Genomic DNA, 12,347 nt, shown 5'->3' with positions numbered 1-12,347 from the left:
TTTCCCCTATCAAAACGGCACTGAATAAAACTACTTCAGACTTTCTGCTATAAAAAAAATCAAACTAAAAAAAAAAAAAAAATATTTAAACGTTTTATTTTAAAGTGATGGACTGTACACTTAGTATACAGTAGCTTTTCCAATTTCCATGCTGACGGCTGAATAGGCTGCTGATTGGATGCAATTATTAAATCACAATGCATTACATTTGAGAATTTGGATGCACACCAACCACAGTACCTATGACTTCAGTGAGTCCACCACTAACAAAATACATATTTTAATTAAATAAAAAAAATGTCAACAAGTTGTCTTTTTCTATACCGACCGAAGTAACCGTTTTGGGCTTTAAATTTTTTTAAATTTATTTTAAATCATTTTTGAACAGGCCATTTTCGAATGAAAATCCCCAAACTGCTGCTCTGATGGGTGTAGAATTAGCCCCTTAATGTGTATGTCTACACGTTCCAATGTTCATTTCGAATTTGGTCCATATATTGGATTCTATACTCTATGGTGAGCTCATTCTATTTTAGTGCAGCAAAGCAGCCCCAAACCATCACATTCCCACCACCATGCTTGACAGTTGGGAATGAGGTTCTTCTGTTTGGTGAAAACCAAACACTGCATTCAAACATCACTAAAACCAGCGCTACACCAAATGTGAAACAGTGCAGTGCACAAAAAAGCAGCCTGGTAATTCTACTAAGGGAACTATCTCAAAAGTTACCCAAAAACATGAAAATACAAATATAGAAATGAAACCTGGCGCATGTGTACATAAATAATGTGAATTAAACAAAATCAATGTGTATATTCCATAAAAGGATATGGGTGACTGAAATGAGTGGAGTCCTTTCTTCCAGACGTTGAATGGTTAATGAACAGAAAATGGACTCAGTTCTCAATGCGCGTAGAAAATAGTTTCTCCTTCGCAGCGAATTATTGTCCTGTAGACATAAACCAGGGACAAAACATTGCGCAGTATTGTTTTTCAGCAATGAAGTCCTCCCATATGCAACTCAAACAAATGTCCACTTACTAAAGTTAGGGTAGGCAGCATGCAGTGGAGAGAAACTGTATATGTGGTCTTCTAGATCCAGGCGTTTTCAGGGTAACTCGAACCCCACGTGGTATCCCCGATCTCGATGGGTACTAAAAGAGCCTACTTCTCAGGAAAATATCTCCTGAGTCTGTTCCAGGTCTCCTGTATATAATCTCCAACAAGGGATAAAAAGAAACAGAGGATTGCGCAATATCTAAAAACTTTAATAACGCCTCCAGAACTCGGAACAGAGTTATACTCACAAGGAACCGTGAGTTTAAAATCAAATTAGAAGTGCCCGTCCCGGCCACCCAACAGCATCACACAGTCTCTGGTAGTCCTTGCCGGAACCGCGTGTACCTCGCGTAGTTCCGGCGCGAGCGTGATGACGTCACCACCTCCGTTCCTAGACCGGTGATCAGATGAGTGTCCAGGCCAGAGTCTCCTTAGGCTCCTCCCTATATACACATTGATTTTGTTTAATTCACATTATTTATGTACACATGCGCCAGGTTTCATTTCTATATTTGTATTTTCATGTTTCTCATTGAAGCTGAAAAGTTCTACCTTTGGCTCGTCTGTCCAGAGAACATTGTTCCAGAAATCTTATAGATCATCTATGTGCTTTTTGGTGAACTTCAGATGGGCAGCAATGTTCTTTTTAGAGCAGGGGTTTCCTCCTGTCTATCCTTCCATGAACACCATTCTTGTTCAGTCTTTTTTTCTGATGGTTAAGTCATGAACACTCACATTAGCTAAGGCGAGAGTGGCCTGCAGATCCTTGGATCTTACTCTTGGGTTCTTTGTGACTTCCATGATGATTTGCCAGTTTGTCCTTGGAGATATTTGGTAGGACGACCGCTCCTAGGTAGAGTTATTGTGGTTTTGAACATTCCATTTGTAGACTATTTGTCTGACCGTTGATTGGTGGAGCCCCAAATCCTTAGAAATGGTTTTGTAACCCTTTTTAGCCTGATGAGCATCAATAACTGCTTTTCTGAAGTCCTCAGAGATTTATTTTGATCGTGGCATGAAGTGTTTCCACACACATATATGGTGAAGACCAAACTCACAAAGTTTCTGATCTTTATATAGGGTGGGGCCTCCCAAACTAAGACCTGAAGATCTACCGAATAATTAAACACCTGATTCTAATTTTCCCCTTTAATTTAGCTGATAAAACCAGCTATTCACTTACTTTTGAAGTGAAACTTCTTTGCTGGCACATTCCTAAATTCTCATAGGACTGAAACGCCTTCATGGAGACGAAAATGTGTCACGATCAGGCTGGTTCGAAATTTTCACGGCACTAAAAGTCCTTGATGGAGACAAAAAAAGCGATCAGGCGCGTTGACTCAAAATTCACACAGCGCTCAAAGTCGTTCATGCAGACAGCGATCAGGCAAGCAAACAGTACTTTTATAAGCAAACCTCAAAGCAACCTTTGTTTTCTTGGTGGTGATTTGTAGCGAGTGCAGTGAGAGTACTTGTGTTTGGGAGTTCCCTTGGCAGCCATTCTTTCTACTTCAGCTATCTGTCACCCTTTGTAATAGGTCACAGTTAAGTTTTGGCATTAGGCACAGGTTACCTTATTGGTTTTGACATGTTTTTGTAGATTAGTGCTTGTATGTTATTTAGGTATTAGATTTGTTATAAGCAAACCTGCCACAGTACCAGTACTTTTCTCCAAACGAAACAGTGGAGAATATCATCGATTTCATTCTGCTACCGTACTCTATTCATAGTGCAGCATTATTGAAGAAAGATTATCATAAAATACCCATCATTTTGCCCATTCGGCAACTTTAAAATAAACGTTGACTCGGAAGAAGCACTGCCGGTCATTACATTCACGCAAGAAACATTCAATTTATCTCTCCACACCAATCCAGTTATTCCAACTGCAGGATCAGGATGGACCATCGATGCATCGTCTTTCAGTGGCATTTAGATACTTTTCAATCCAAAATATGTATCTTACTTTAGTTACCATACAGATAATCAATTGTATTGTGTATTCCAACAGATACTATGCAAATTTCATCAGGAAAAAAAAAAAATGAATTATACTCAAGTATTTAATTAAATCAAAATACAATTTCAGTGACAAAACACAAAGAAGTTTCACTTAGAATGAGCGTGCTCGGCACACATCCTGTCTTAATTTTTTCACATGCCCTGACTTAATTACTCTGTCTAATTCATACATCATTTTGTTTCAAAAGACATGGAATTGGTTAATATAAACCCTATTGGATCTTTAAGAAAAGACGGGTTATGATTTAAGAAGGTTATCATGGAAAAAACTGGGATTTTCGTAATTATCATTGGGGTTCACAAACTTTTTTTCTCGCCAGTGTATGGTTCAGTTTGCATTGTTTTTAATAATCTGCCAATAAGATAATCAATTCTATAAAAAATGTACTTTCTAATTTGTGATTTTCTTACTAGTTAATCTGTTTGCTACCAGATGTTTAGGGTTAAAACAGCAAAGAGGTTAAAACTGCAATGGTTCTTTCAATATAATGTTCTTTCCCACCCAACATTGTACTGCGCGATTGAATATGTTGGTGCCATACAGAGGTGATAGCACAGGAGGTAAGAGCAAGACACTGACCCCACTGTCTTGCAGGATAAGAGGAAGCAGCCAGACACTGAGTCCACCCTGCAGGATAAGGCTGAGTCCCCAGTCTTCACTGTGGCACGCGCGCCCGTCGGGGGGGGGGGCGGCGCGTGCACAGCGCTACACAGCGATCTGCGGTCTGGGGGGAGAGGGAAGTTTTGCGATGGGAGGGGGCGTGGCTGTGGGTTTGCGGGGGCGTGGCCATGACATCCCGCGGCTGGTTCGCCCTTATTGGCTGAACCGCCGGCCGCAGATGTCAAGTTCAAATTCTCCTGCCTCCCTGAAAACCTGTCGCGCACCGCTGGGGAAAGGTGTGCGACAAGGTAGGGACTGGGACCGGCCGGACTGGGGGGGCGGGGCTTGATAGCACAGCGCACGCCGAGCCGTGCGCTGTGGCAGTGACTGGGACCGCAGCCTAAGAGGGAGCTGCCAGACACTGACTCCTCCCCCTCGCTGCAGGATAAGAGGAAGCTGCCAGACACTGACTCCTCCCCCTCGCTGCAGGATAAGAGGAAGCTGCCAGACACTGACTCCTCCCCCTCCCTGCAGGATAAGAGGAACCTGCCGGACACTGACTCCTCCCCCTCGCTGCAGGATAAGAGGAAGCTGCCAGACACTGACTCCTCCCCCTCCCTGCAGGATAAGAGGGAGATGCCAGACACTGACTCCTCCCCCTCGCTGCAGGATAAGAGGGAGCTGCCAGACACTGACTCCTCCCCCTCGCTGCAGGATAAGAGGAAGCTGCCGGACACTGACTCCTCCCCCTCGCTGCAGGATAAGAGGAACCTGCCGGACACTGACTCCACCCCCTCGCTGCAGGATAAGAGGAAGCTGCCGGACACTGACTCCTCCCCCTCGCTGCAGGATAAGAGGAAGCAGCTGGACACTGACTCCTCCCCCTCGCTGCAGGATAAGAGGAAGCAGCTGGACACTGAGTCCTCCCCCTCCCTGCAGGATAAGAGGAAGCTGCCAGACACTGACTCCTCCCTGTAGGATAAGAGGAAGGTGCCAGACACTGAATCCTCCCCCTTGCTGGATGTGACCAAAAGCTCTGCACAGGAGAGACTGAGAAGTGTGTAGGTCAGTGTCTTTCAACAGGGGTATCTAGGAGCCCTTGGGTTCCCCAGGCATGCCTAAAAGGTTCCCTGCAATCTTCAGGTGATTTTTAAAATTGTATCAAATACAGAAGACTTTACAATGCATCTGATCTCAGATGCGCTATTAGAGAGGGTTGGGGTTCCTTACAATGCATCTGATCTCAGACACGCTATTACAGAGGGTTGGGGTTCCTTACAATGCATCTGATCTCAGACACGCTATTAGAGAGGGTTGGGGTTCCTTACAATGCATCTGATCTCAGACGCGCTATTAGAGAGGGTTGGGGTTCCTTACAATGCATCTGATCTCAGACGCGCTATTAGAGAGGGTTGGGGTTCCTTACAATGCATCTGATCTCAGACGCGCTATTAGAGAGGGTTGGGGTTCCTTACAATGCATCTGATTTCAGATGCGCTATTAGAGAGGGTTGGGGCTCCTTACAATGCATCTGATCTCACATGCGCTATGAGAGGGATGGGGTTTTCAGAATTTCACGTAGGGTTCCTTAACCAAAAAGTGTGCAGAGACTAGCCATGTGTCTATATTATTTATGAAAAAAGCCTATTATGGTACTAATCCCCCTCAGAACAGGGCATTGCTGGCCAATAATACACCGTTCTGAGTGGATTATTACTTAATTATAGGCTAAAACTGCTAAATTCCAGGTGTTATTGAAATCCCTAATCTCTGATTTGGTTACAATTCTGGGCTTTATCCAATCAGGAATGGCCTAGAATTTTTGGCACCCTGCCAAGTTTTTCAGCCTATTGGCTTTCAGCTCTCATTCAGAGTGATATCAGTTCTCACACAGGGGAGGTGATTGGACAGGAGGCAGCAGCAAGGCACTGGCTCCTATCCCTCCCCACCCTGCCTGCAGAGAGCTCCGCACAGGAGAACACTTAGGAGAAAAGTTTGTGTCTGTGTGTATGTAGAGGCCAGCAGAGTGTTTTATTGGTGTGTGGGTGTAGAGGGGACAGCAGTCTGTTTTGTGTCTGCTGTGTGTTTTGTGGGTGTAGAAGGGGGGCTGCAGTGTGTCTTCAGTGCCTGAAGAGAGCTTGGCACTGGAGAGAGAAAGGTTTGTGTATTTTGTGGGTGTAAAGGGGGCAAGCAGAGTGTTTTTTGTTGGTGTGTCTGCAGTGTGTGGGGTTACAGTGGTGGGTGTAGAGGGGGGGCTGCTGGTGAGTATTTTGTGGATGTAGAGAGGGGCAGCAGTCTGTTTCGGAAGTGTTTTGTGGGTGAAGAGGGGGGCTGCAGTGTGTGGGTGTAGAGGGTGGAGGAGGGCTGCAGAGTGTTTTGGTGTCTGCAGTTTTGTGGGTTTACAGGGGGCTGCAGTGTGTTTGTGGTTGTAGAGGGGGGGGTGGTTGTGTCTGTGTGTGTCTCTGTGTCTCTCTCTCTCTGTGTCTCTCTCTCTCTGTGTCTCTCTCTCTCTCTGTGTCTCTCTCTCTCTCTGTGTCTCTCTCTCTGTGTGTGTCTCTCTCTCTGTGTGTGTCTCTCTCTCTGTGTGTGTCTCTCTCTCTGTGTGTGTCTCTCTCTCTGTGTGTGTCTCTCTCTCTGTGTGTGTCTCTCTCTCTGTGTGTGTCTCTCTCTCTGTGTGTGTCTCTCTCTCTGTGTGTGTCTCTCTCTCTGTGTGTGTCTCTCTCTCTGTGTGTGTCTCTCTGTGTGTGTCTCTCTGTGTGTGTCTCTCTGTGTGTGTCTCTCTGTGTGTGTCTCTCTGTGTGTGTCTCTCTGTGTGTGTCTCTCTGTGTGTGTCTCTCTGTGTGTGTCTCTCTGTGTGTGTCTCTCTGTGTGTGTCTCTCTGTGTGTGTCTCTCTGTGTGTGTCTCTCTGTGTGTGTCTCTCTGTGTGTGTCTCTCTGTGTGTGTCTCTCTGTGTGTGTCTCTCTGTGATTTCCTTTAAATAAACTTGCAGTAAAAGAATAAGGCTGCATCCCCGCTGAGCGTGCTGTGCGCTCGGCGCTTGCCGCTTTTACTTATTGCAGTCTTTACGTGGAAGTCCCCGCTCACGCGGTGCACGCGCACGCTCACCCAAGATTGGCGCTTGAGCAGACAAAAAAATGACTCTGAAGCGCGCTCAACTTGCCCGCAATGCCCCCCCGTCCGCACTTGCAAAATAGGCAGGACCCCCGGCGCTCATGCTTAGAGTTGATGTCACCGCTCTCAAGCATGAGCGCGGCCAGCGCCAGTGGGGACGCAACCTAAGGCTTAGTCCATAGAGACTGAAGCCGTGCGGAGGCGCGCTGAGGCTGCGGGAAAGCAGCGCTTTCCCTGGCCTTAGAGCGCGTGCCGTCCGTGGGCGTGTCTGGGGGGCGGGCCAGTGACGTCACGGAGCTGGTTCGCCCTCATTGGGCGAACCGCTCACGTGACCGGCCCTGCGCTCCCGTGAGCGCCGAAACGAAAGATTTAAGACCCGCGTGCGAGAGCCCCTGCTAAAGCCAGTCATTGCGGCTGCAGGGGCTCACTGGTAAGCATGCGCGCGCCTCAGCACGGGTCAGCGCCACTCCCTGCACCATGTCCGAGGCCTTAGAATGTGGACAATCGTGCTGATAATCAATGACTACAAAAGTGTATCTCTTATAAAAAAATGTTTTTTAAAAAAGCCTACATTTAGCCTATAATAGTAATAATCCCCTCAGAACAGGTCATTGCTGGCTAATAATGCCCTGTTCTGTGGGGATTTATTACTTAAATAGAAGAAAAGGCTGCAGTCTGCAAAACGGGCTTTGACACTGTAATTTGGGCAATCCATATTAAAGTCACATGAGTAAATAGTAATTTATTACATGGCCCAATTTCTCTCTAACATGGTCCATGTGCAGTATGATGGTTGGTTGTAAGTAGCCCTCCAGTACAAACTCCCATCAATAACCAGAACACTATTTTTCAACCCTCTCCTTGGGGGATCACAGCAAGGCCATGTTTGGGGGTAACTATTGCATGTAAGGCAAGTGCAATAATATGTGCCTGGTTATTCACTGGTTATTCCAAAATGTTGGTGTGGCTAGAGGAACCAGAAGAAGGTTAAGATTGTTCCCTTCTTACCACCCCAATGCTTTTCAATAGCCCCACTGACTGCATTATGCGCTACCTACAAATGTTTTATAGTAGCACGACGTGGGGGAAGAGAAGAATTGTGGGATCTCGGAGGGAGACTAAAGTGTACTCCTCTAACAATGTTTGAGTGGCCGGTTTTAGATCAATATTTGCGCAAAGAACTCAAACAGTGAAGTAAACAGTGGAAGTTGCACACTGAGTGTCACCATCAGTGGGAGGTGCTTGGTTAGAAATACAGAGAAACTGGGAATTCTCCCTTTCCTGTGATGGTCTGTCTACTCAATGAGACGGGTTACAACCACCAAGAAACGGGTAAGCAATGGGTTAGGGAGATGATGTTTGAAGCCGCTCTAGGCAAAAATAATGGCTGTTCTATAACATTAATTCTATAATTTTGTCCAGTTTCAGGTTCCCAATTGATTGAGATTTGGGGGGCCTCCATTTTTAATGTGTTTGAGTGAAACCCCAATGAGTCCACACTGATGCTGAGAATGCGTGAGACACTTTCAATGAATGAGATTTGTATAAGGCCTATTTTTCACATGACTAACCCCAAGTGGAAAATACAATAAACATATACAGCAATATTTGTTCATGTATTGGAATCTTAAAATGTTCTTTGATTTTAAGAGGTCAATTACACACCAAAAATATCCTTCACGCTTACAGGTAAAGGGACAAATGTCAGACACATTTTCTGCGTTTGCCTTTGTCCATCACAATTTGGAGAAAGAAAGAACAAATATGTTCACAATTCTTCATCGGTTTCTTTAAATCTTTGTATAAAGTTATAAACAGATACTCTTCTCTTTCAGAACAATGGAGAAGCTTGCGTTGATCTGTCTTCTTACTGTGTTGCCTGCGCTGTGCCATACACCAGTCGTAAGTCTTTGATATTTCTCATGTATGCAATATACACATTTGAAAAGTCTTTTAAAGTAGTAACTGGGAAGGTTCATGAGTTAAATCGTGTGCGTGTAAATGCTTTTATGGCGCAATAAGAGATTTATTTCACATGCAATGTGAAGGGTCAAAAATTGTAAACTCACAATTTACTTCAATAAGCATGTAAAAATATATATTTTTTTAATGTTACAAGCTTTTTTTATTTAAGTTTGTAATATATGTAGATATGCAAAAAAACTAAAACAAATTTGTTTTAGGAAGAAGCAAGATGCATTAAATCTGCCAACATTTGCTGTCCCCACAAGTTTGTTTGGACAGGACATTTGGCAACGCTACTTCAAGGCGTCATTTCTATTGTGTAAATATATAGCTTTTTTGGGGGGGTGGGGTTTTTTTTCAAGTTGCTTGCCCTTTTTTAAATTTATTTATTTATTTTTGGAACACATGCTACCTTGTGAAATCCTCCCGTTGGTTTCTTATATTTCTGATGAGTATTGACGTGCATAAAAATGTTCCGGTCCTATTAATGATTGATTTTCTAAAGCTCTGCTTTCTCTCGCATCTGATTCCTCCTAATGAAAAGACTAAGCCGTAAACGCTGCCTGTTTTGTGATGTCTTGTCATTTCTGTAGCTGGGATTACAAAAGTATTAAGACGCGTCTTGGTATATGAAACAGCTGCATAAAAATGAGATGTGTAGTCGGGACGTACAGATATAGTAAGACTTGCTGTCTGCGTATAACTGGCACCGAAGCCATTCAGTCTTGTTACATCTGTAGCTGCTTTCACTTTATTACAGCTATAGTGTATGTGACATCCTGAAGTGGGACTGTTGGTAGTATCTACTAAACGGTGCTAATCCACAGGGCAAATTCATCTGAATGGTTACACCTTTAATAAATAGACCCCAAATGGCCATGTTTGCTAACATCTCACGAGCCAAGGATTGCACCCTCTTTTATCAAAGTAAATCCTGCGATATCAATGGGATTTTCTTCCTTTTTTAGTAACTTTGGATCGTTTTGGCACTGGTTTCCCAGCCGGGCGACTGCTAAATAAGGTCGCGTCCATGGTTAGAGCGATCACGTTTGTGACGGCACGAGCGGTGTGATCAAACACATTGAGTCTGTGGGAACATCCATAGAGCGCACGTGAGTGACGGCGCAGCTGGCTTTTCGCGCGTTTAAAAAAAAAAAATTCTCTTGCCACGCCCGGGTCACAGAGCTGGTTCACCCAATGAGGACGAACCCGCTCCGTGACGTCTTCCGCCACGCCTTCGACGTCGCGAGGATCTCTAGTCCACGGATCGCTCGTCCTGCAGGCTTGCGCGAGGCCATGCGCTCCGTCGCCTGCACCTGCACCATGCACTCAGCCTATAGCCCCTTGTATCTTTAACAGACTCCTTTCCCAGCAATGCATGATGAATATGCTCCGCAGTCGCAGATGTGTGCGGCATTGGCTGGTGGAGATGATTTTGCATCTTCCAAACTAGTGAGTCTTGAAACTGATACCCGTCTGGCGAGGCAGCTTAACTGGTACTTTCTGCAGCGATCCCCATCTCTTTCCCCTGCCTGATTCCCATACACATGTAGCAAGACTTGCTGTCCAAGCAAAAGTCAGCCGCCCCGCGGGGACAGTGCGACGTGGTGCTGCGGTGGGGATCCATGCTTCTGTATAGGACACCCCCCAGCGTTTATCCTGTGCCACCGCGGCACTGATCAGCATGTCTTGCTACAGCTGTAATTTCTGCTGTTATATGCACTTTTAATGCCAAACTTTTTTTCCTCCGGCCCAGAGGAATTGGATGCAGTAATTGACGCCTGCGTGTTAAACTTTATTACTTGGCAAGAAATCTGTCGTCAAATATAAATGAATATTTCCCTTGGTCGGTAGAATAAGCCCAGGTCTCATACCTTGCGTATTCTAAATGTAGTAAAAACACTTTATATTGCCTTATATTTTTTTTTATTCTATTGATGCTTCGCTCTGCGGTTTCTGTGGTTGACGTCACGAAGTTTCAACATGCCTTTTCTGCTATTCTAAACCATGGCAAAAACCCCAAAACCGGCCTTGTGTCACTGACCTCTCGCGCACGATCTAGCAACTTATTTTTGTTAACAGAAAATACATTGAACTAATTCTGTATTTTCACTGCTTTCTCTGAAATATTTTGAACTTCCTGTCGTATACTTTCATCCCTCTTGATCAGGGCTGATGGGCATTTTATTTGGGCTGGCGGGCCACTTCACGCGCTTTGGTAAGCTTCGCCGGCCACACACTTAATGTAGACCAAGTCTTGCCCTTGTACATGCAGGAAAGAAAGAAGATATATTTGACATTCATTGAAAATTAGGTTCAATAAAATCAAATCAATGAGCAGGCCTTTATTCAATGTATTCGTTTACACATTGACGAGGATGTGAGCAGCTCACTCAATAGAATGAAAATGCTGATGCACAAAATAACATTTGGTTAAATAAAATGTAAGGAAGCTCATTGAGCAGATATTTCTTCAATATTTGCGTTATTGAACAACGTCAGTTATTGAAATATCTGCTCAATGAATACCAGTTGTTCCCATATGGATGAGAATGTGAGAAGCTCACTCAATGGGAGAAATGGCAGCGTTGACCGGAAAGAAGGTCCCTTCCTCACTCTGGGGGCTCTTCCTGTAGTGCGGGTCCTTGCGTGGCGGCGGCGGGTCCACCCAGGCACCACAAGTAGGGCCCAGGGAGGGGGTGTCTACCCGTGGATGACCGGATGTAGCCCATCGTGCTGTGTTTTGCAGCCTTGCCCTAGATTTAACCATTTCACTGCCAGTGTCCTGCAACGCATTACAAAGCACTGAAGGGGTTGGTGATTCTCAGGCTGGCTGATACTATTATTTTCTTCAGTGACTCATTCTGTGTTCCTGACCATTGTTCACCCCACCCAGACCTTCCTTTCCTCGTCTTCACTGATTTGCTGATGTACCCGTCCTTCCCGTCAGTGCTCGGTTCCGTGACCGCACTGCTTTAGGAGATCTGCTATGCAGTTTTGAATAGTAGGTTCACTCCCAGTTAACCTCTTTGGTACCATTGGGGGGGGGGTCATCATACCTGCACTGAAATGGGTTTATTCTGCCCCTGCGATGCATATTAGCAGTGTTGAAACAACATAAAAATTATGTAAATTACACAAAATTGGGACAGAACCAATAATTGACATCATTTAAATAGCCCCAAATTAAATTAAACATGTTGGTCAGTATGAAACAATGTGTACATTACTGCGGTGTGAAACAACGCTCCAAGCTAAAACCTAGACGTTTGCAGCAGGTGTGACATGGCTGTCGTCACTACACCGCTGCTTAGAACTATATACAGGCATACCCCGCTTTAAGTACACTCACTTTAAGTACACTCGCGAGTAAGTACATATCGCCCAATAGGCAAACGGCAGCTCGCGCATGCGCCTGTCAGCATGTCCTGAACAGCAATACCGGCTCCCTACCTGTACCGAAGCTGTGCGCAAGTGGGGAGACTATAGAGGCTGTTACAAATGCGTTATTTACATCAGTTATGCACGTATATGGCGATTGCAGTACAGTACATGCATCGATAAGTGGGAAAAAGGTAGTGCTTCAC

At 44.9% G+C, this 12,347-nt stretch overlaps 1 protein-coding gene across 1 annotated transcript in view; it reads left to right on the top strand.

Annotated features, from left to right (window-relative positions):
- The first annotated feature begins 7,973 nt into the window (after positions 1–7,973).
- Positions 7,974–12,347, top strand: part of SERPINF2 (serpin family F member 2) — a 29,699-nt gene continuing 25,325 nt past the window's right edge. Inside the window, exons 1-2 of the mRNA XM_075589307.1 lie at positions 7,974–8,127; positions 8,631–8,697. Of these exons, the coding sequence (XP_075445422.1) occupies positions 8,635–8,697 (63 nt within the window). The 5' untranslated portion in view covers positions 7,974–8,127; positions 8,631–8,634. The remainder of the gene's footprint in view (positions 8,128–8,630; positions 8,698–12,347) is intronic.

Source organism: Ascaphus truei, chromosome 3 (assembly GCF_040206685.1).
Source record: "Ascaphus truei isolate aAscTru1 chromosome 3, aAscTru1.hap1, whole genome shotgun sequence".
Lineage (NCBI taxonomy): Eukaryota > Metazoa > Chordata > Amphibia > Anura > Ascaphidae > Ascaphus > Ascaphus truei.
This window is presented reverse-complemented; position numbering and strand designations above follow the sequence as displayed.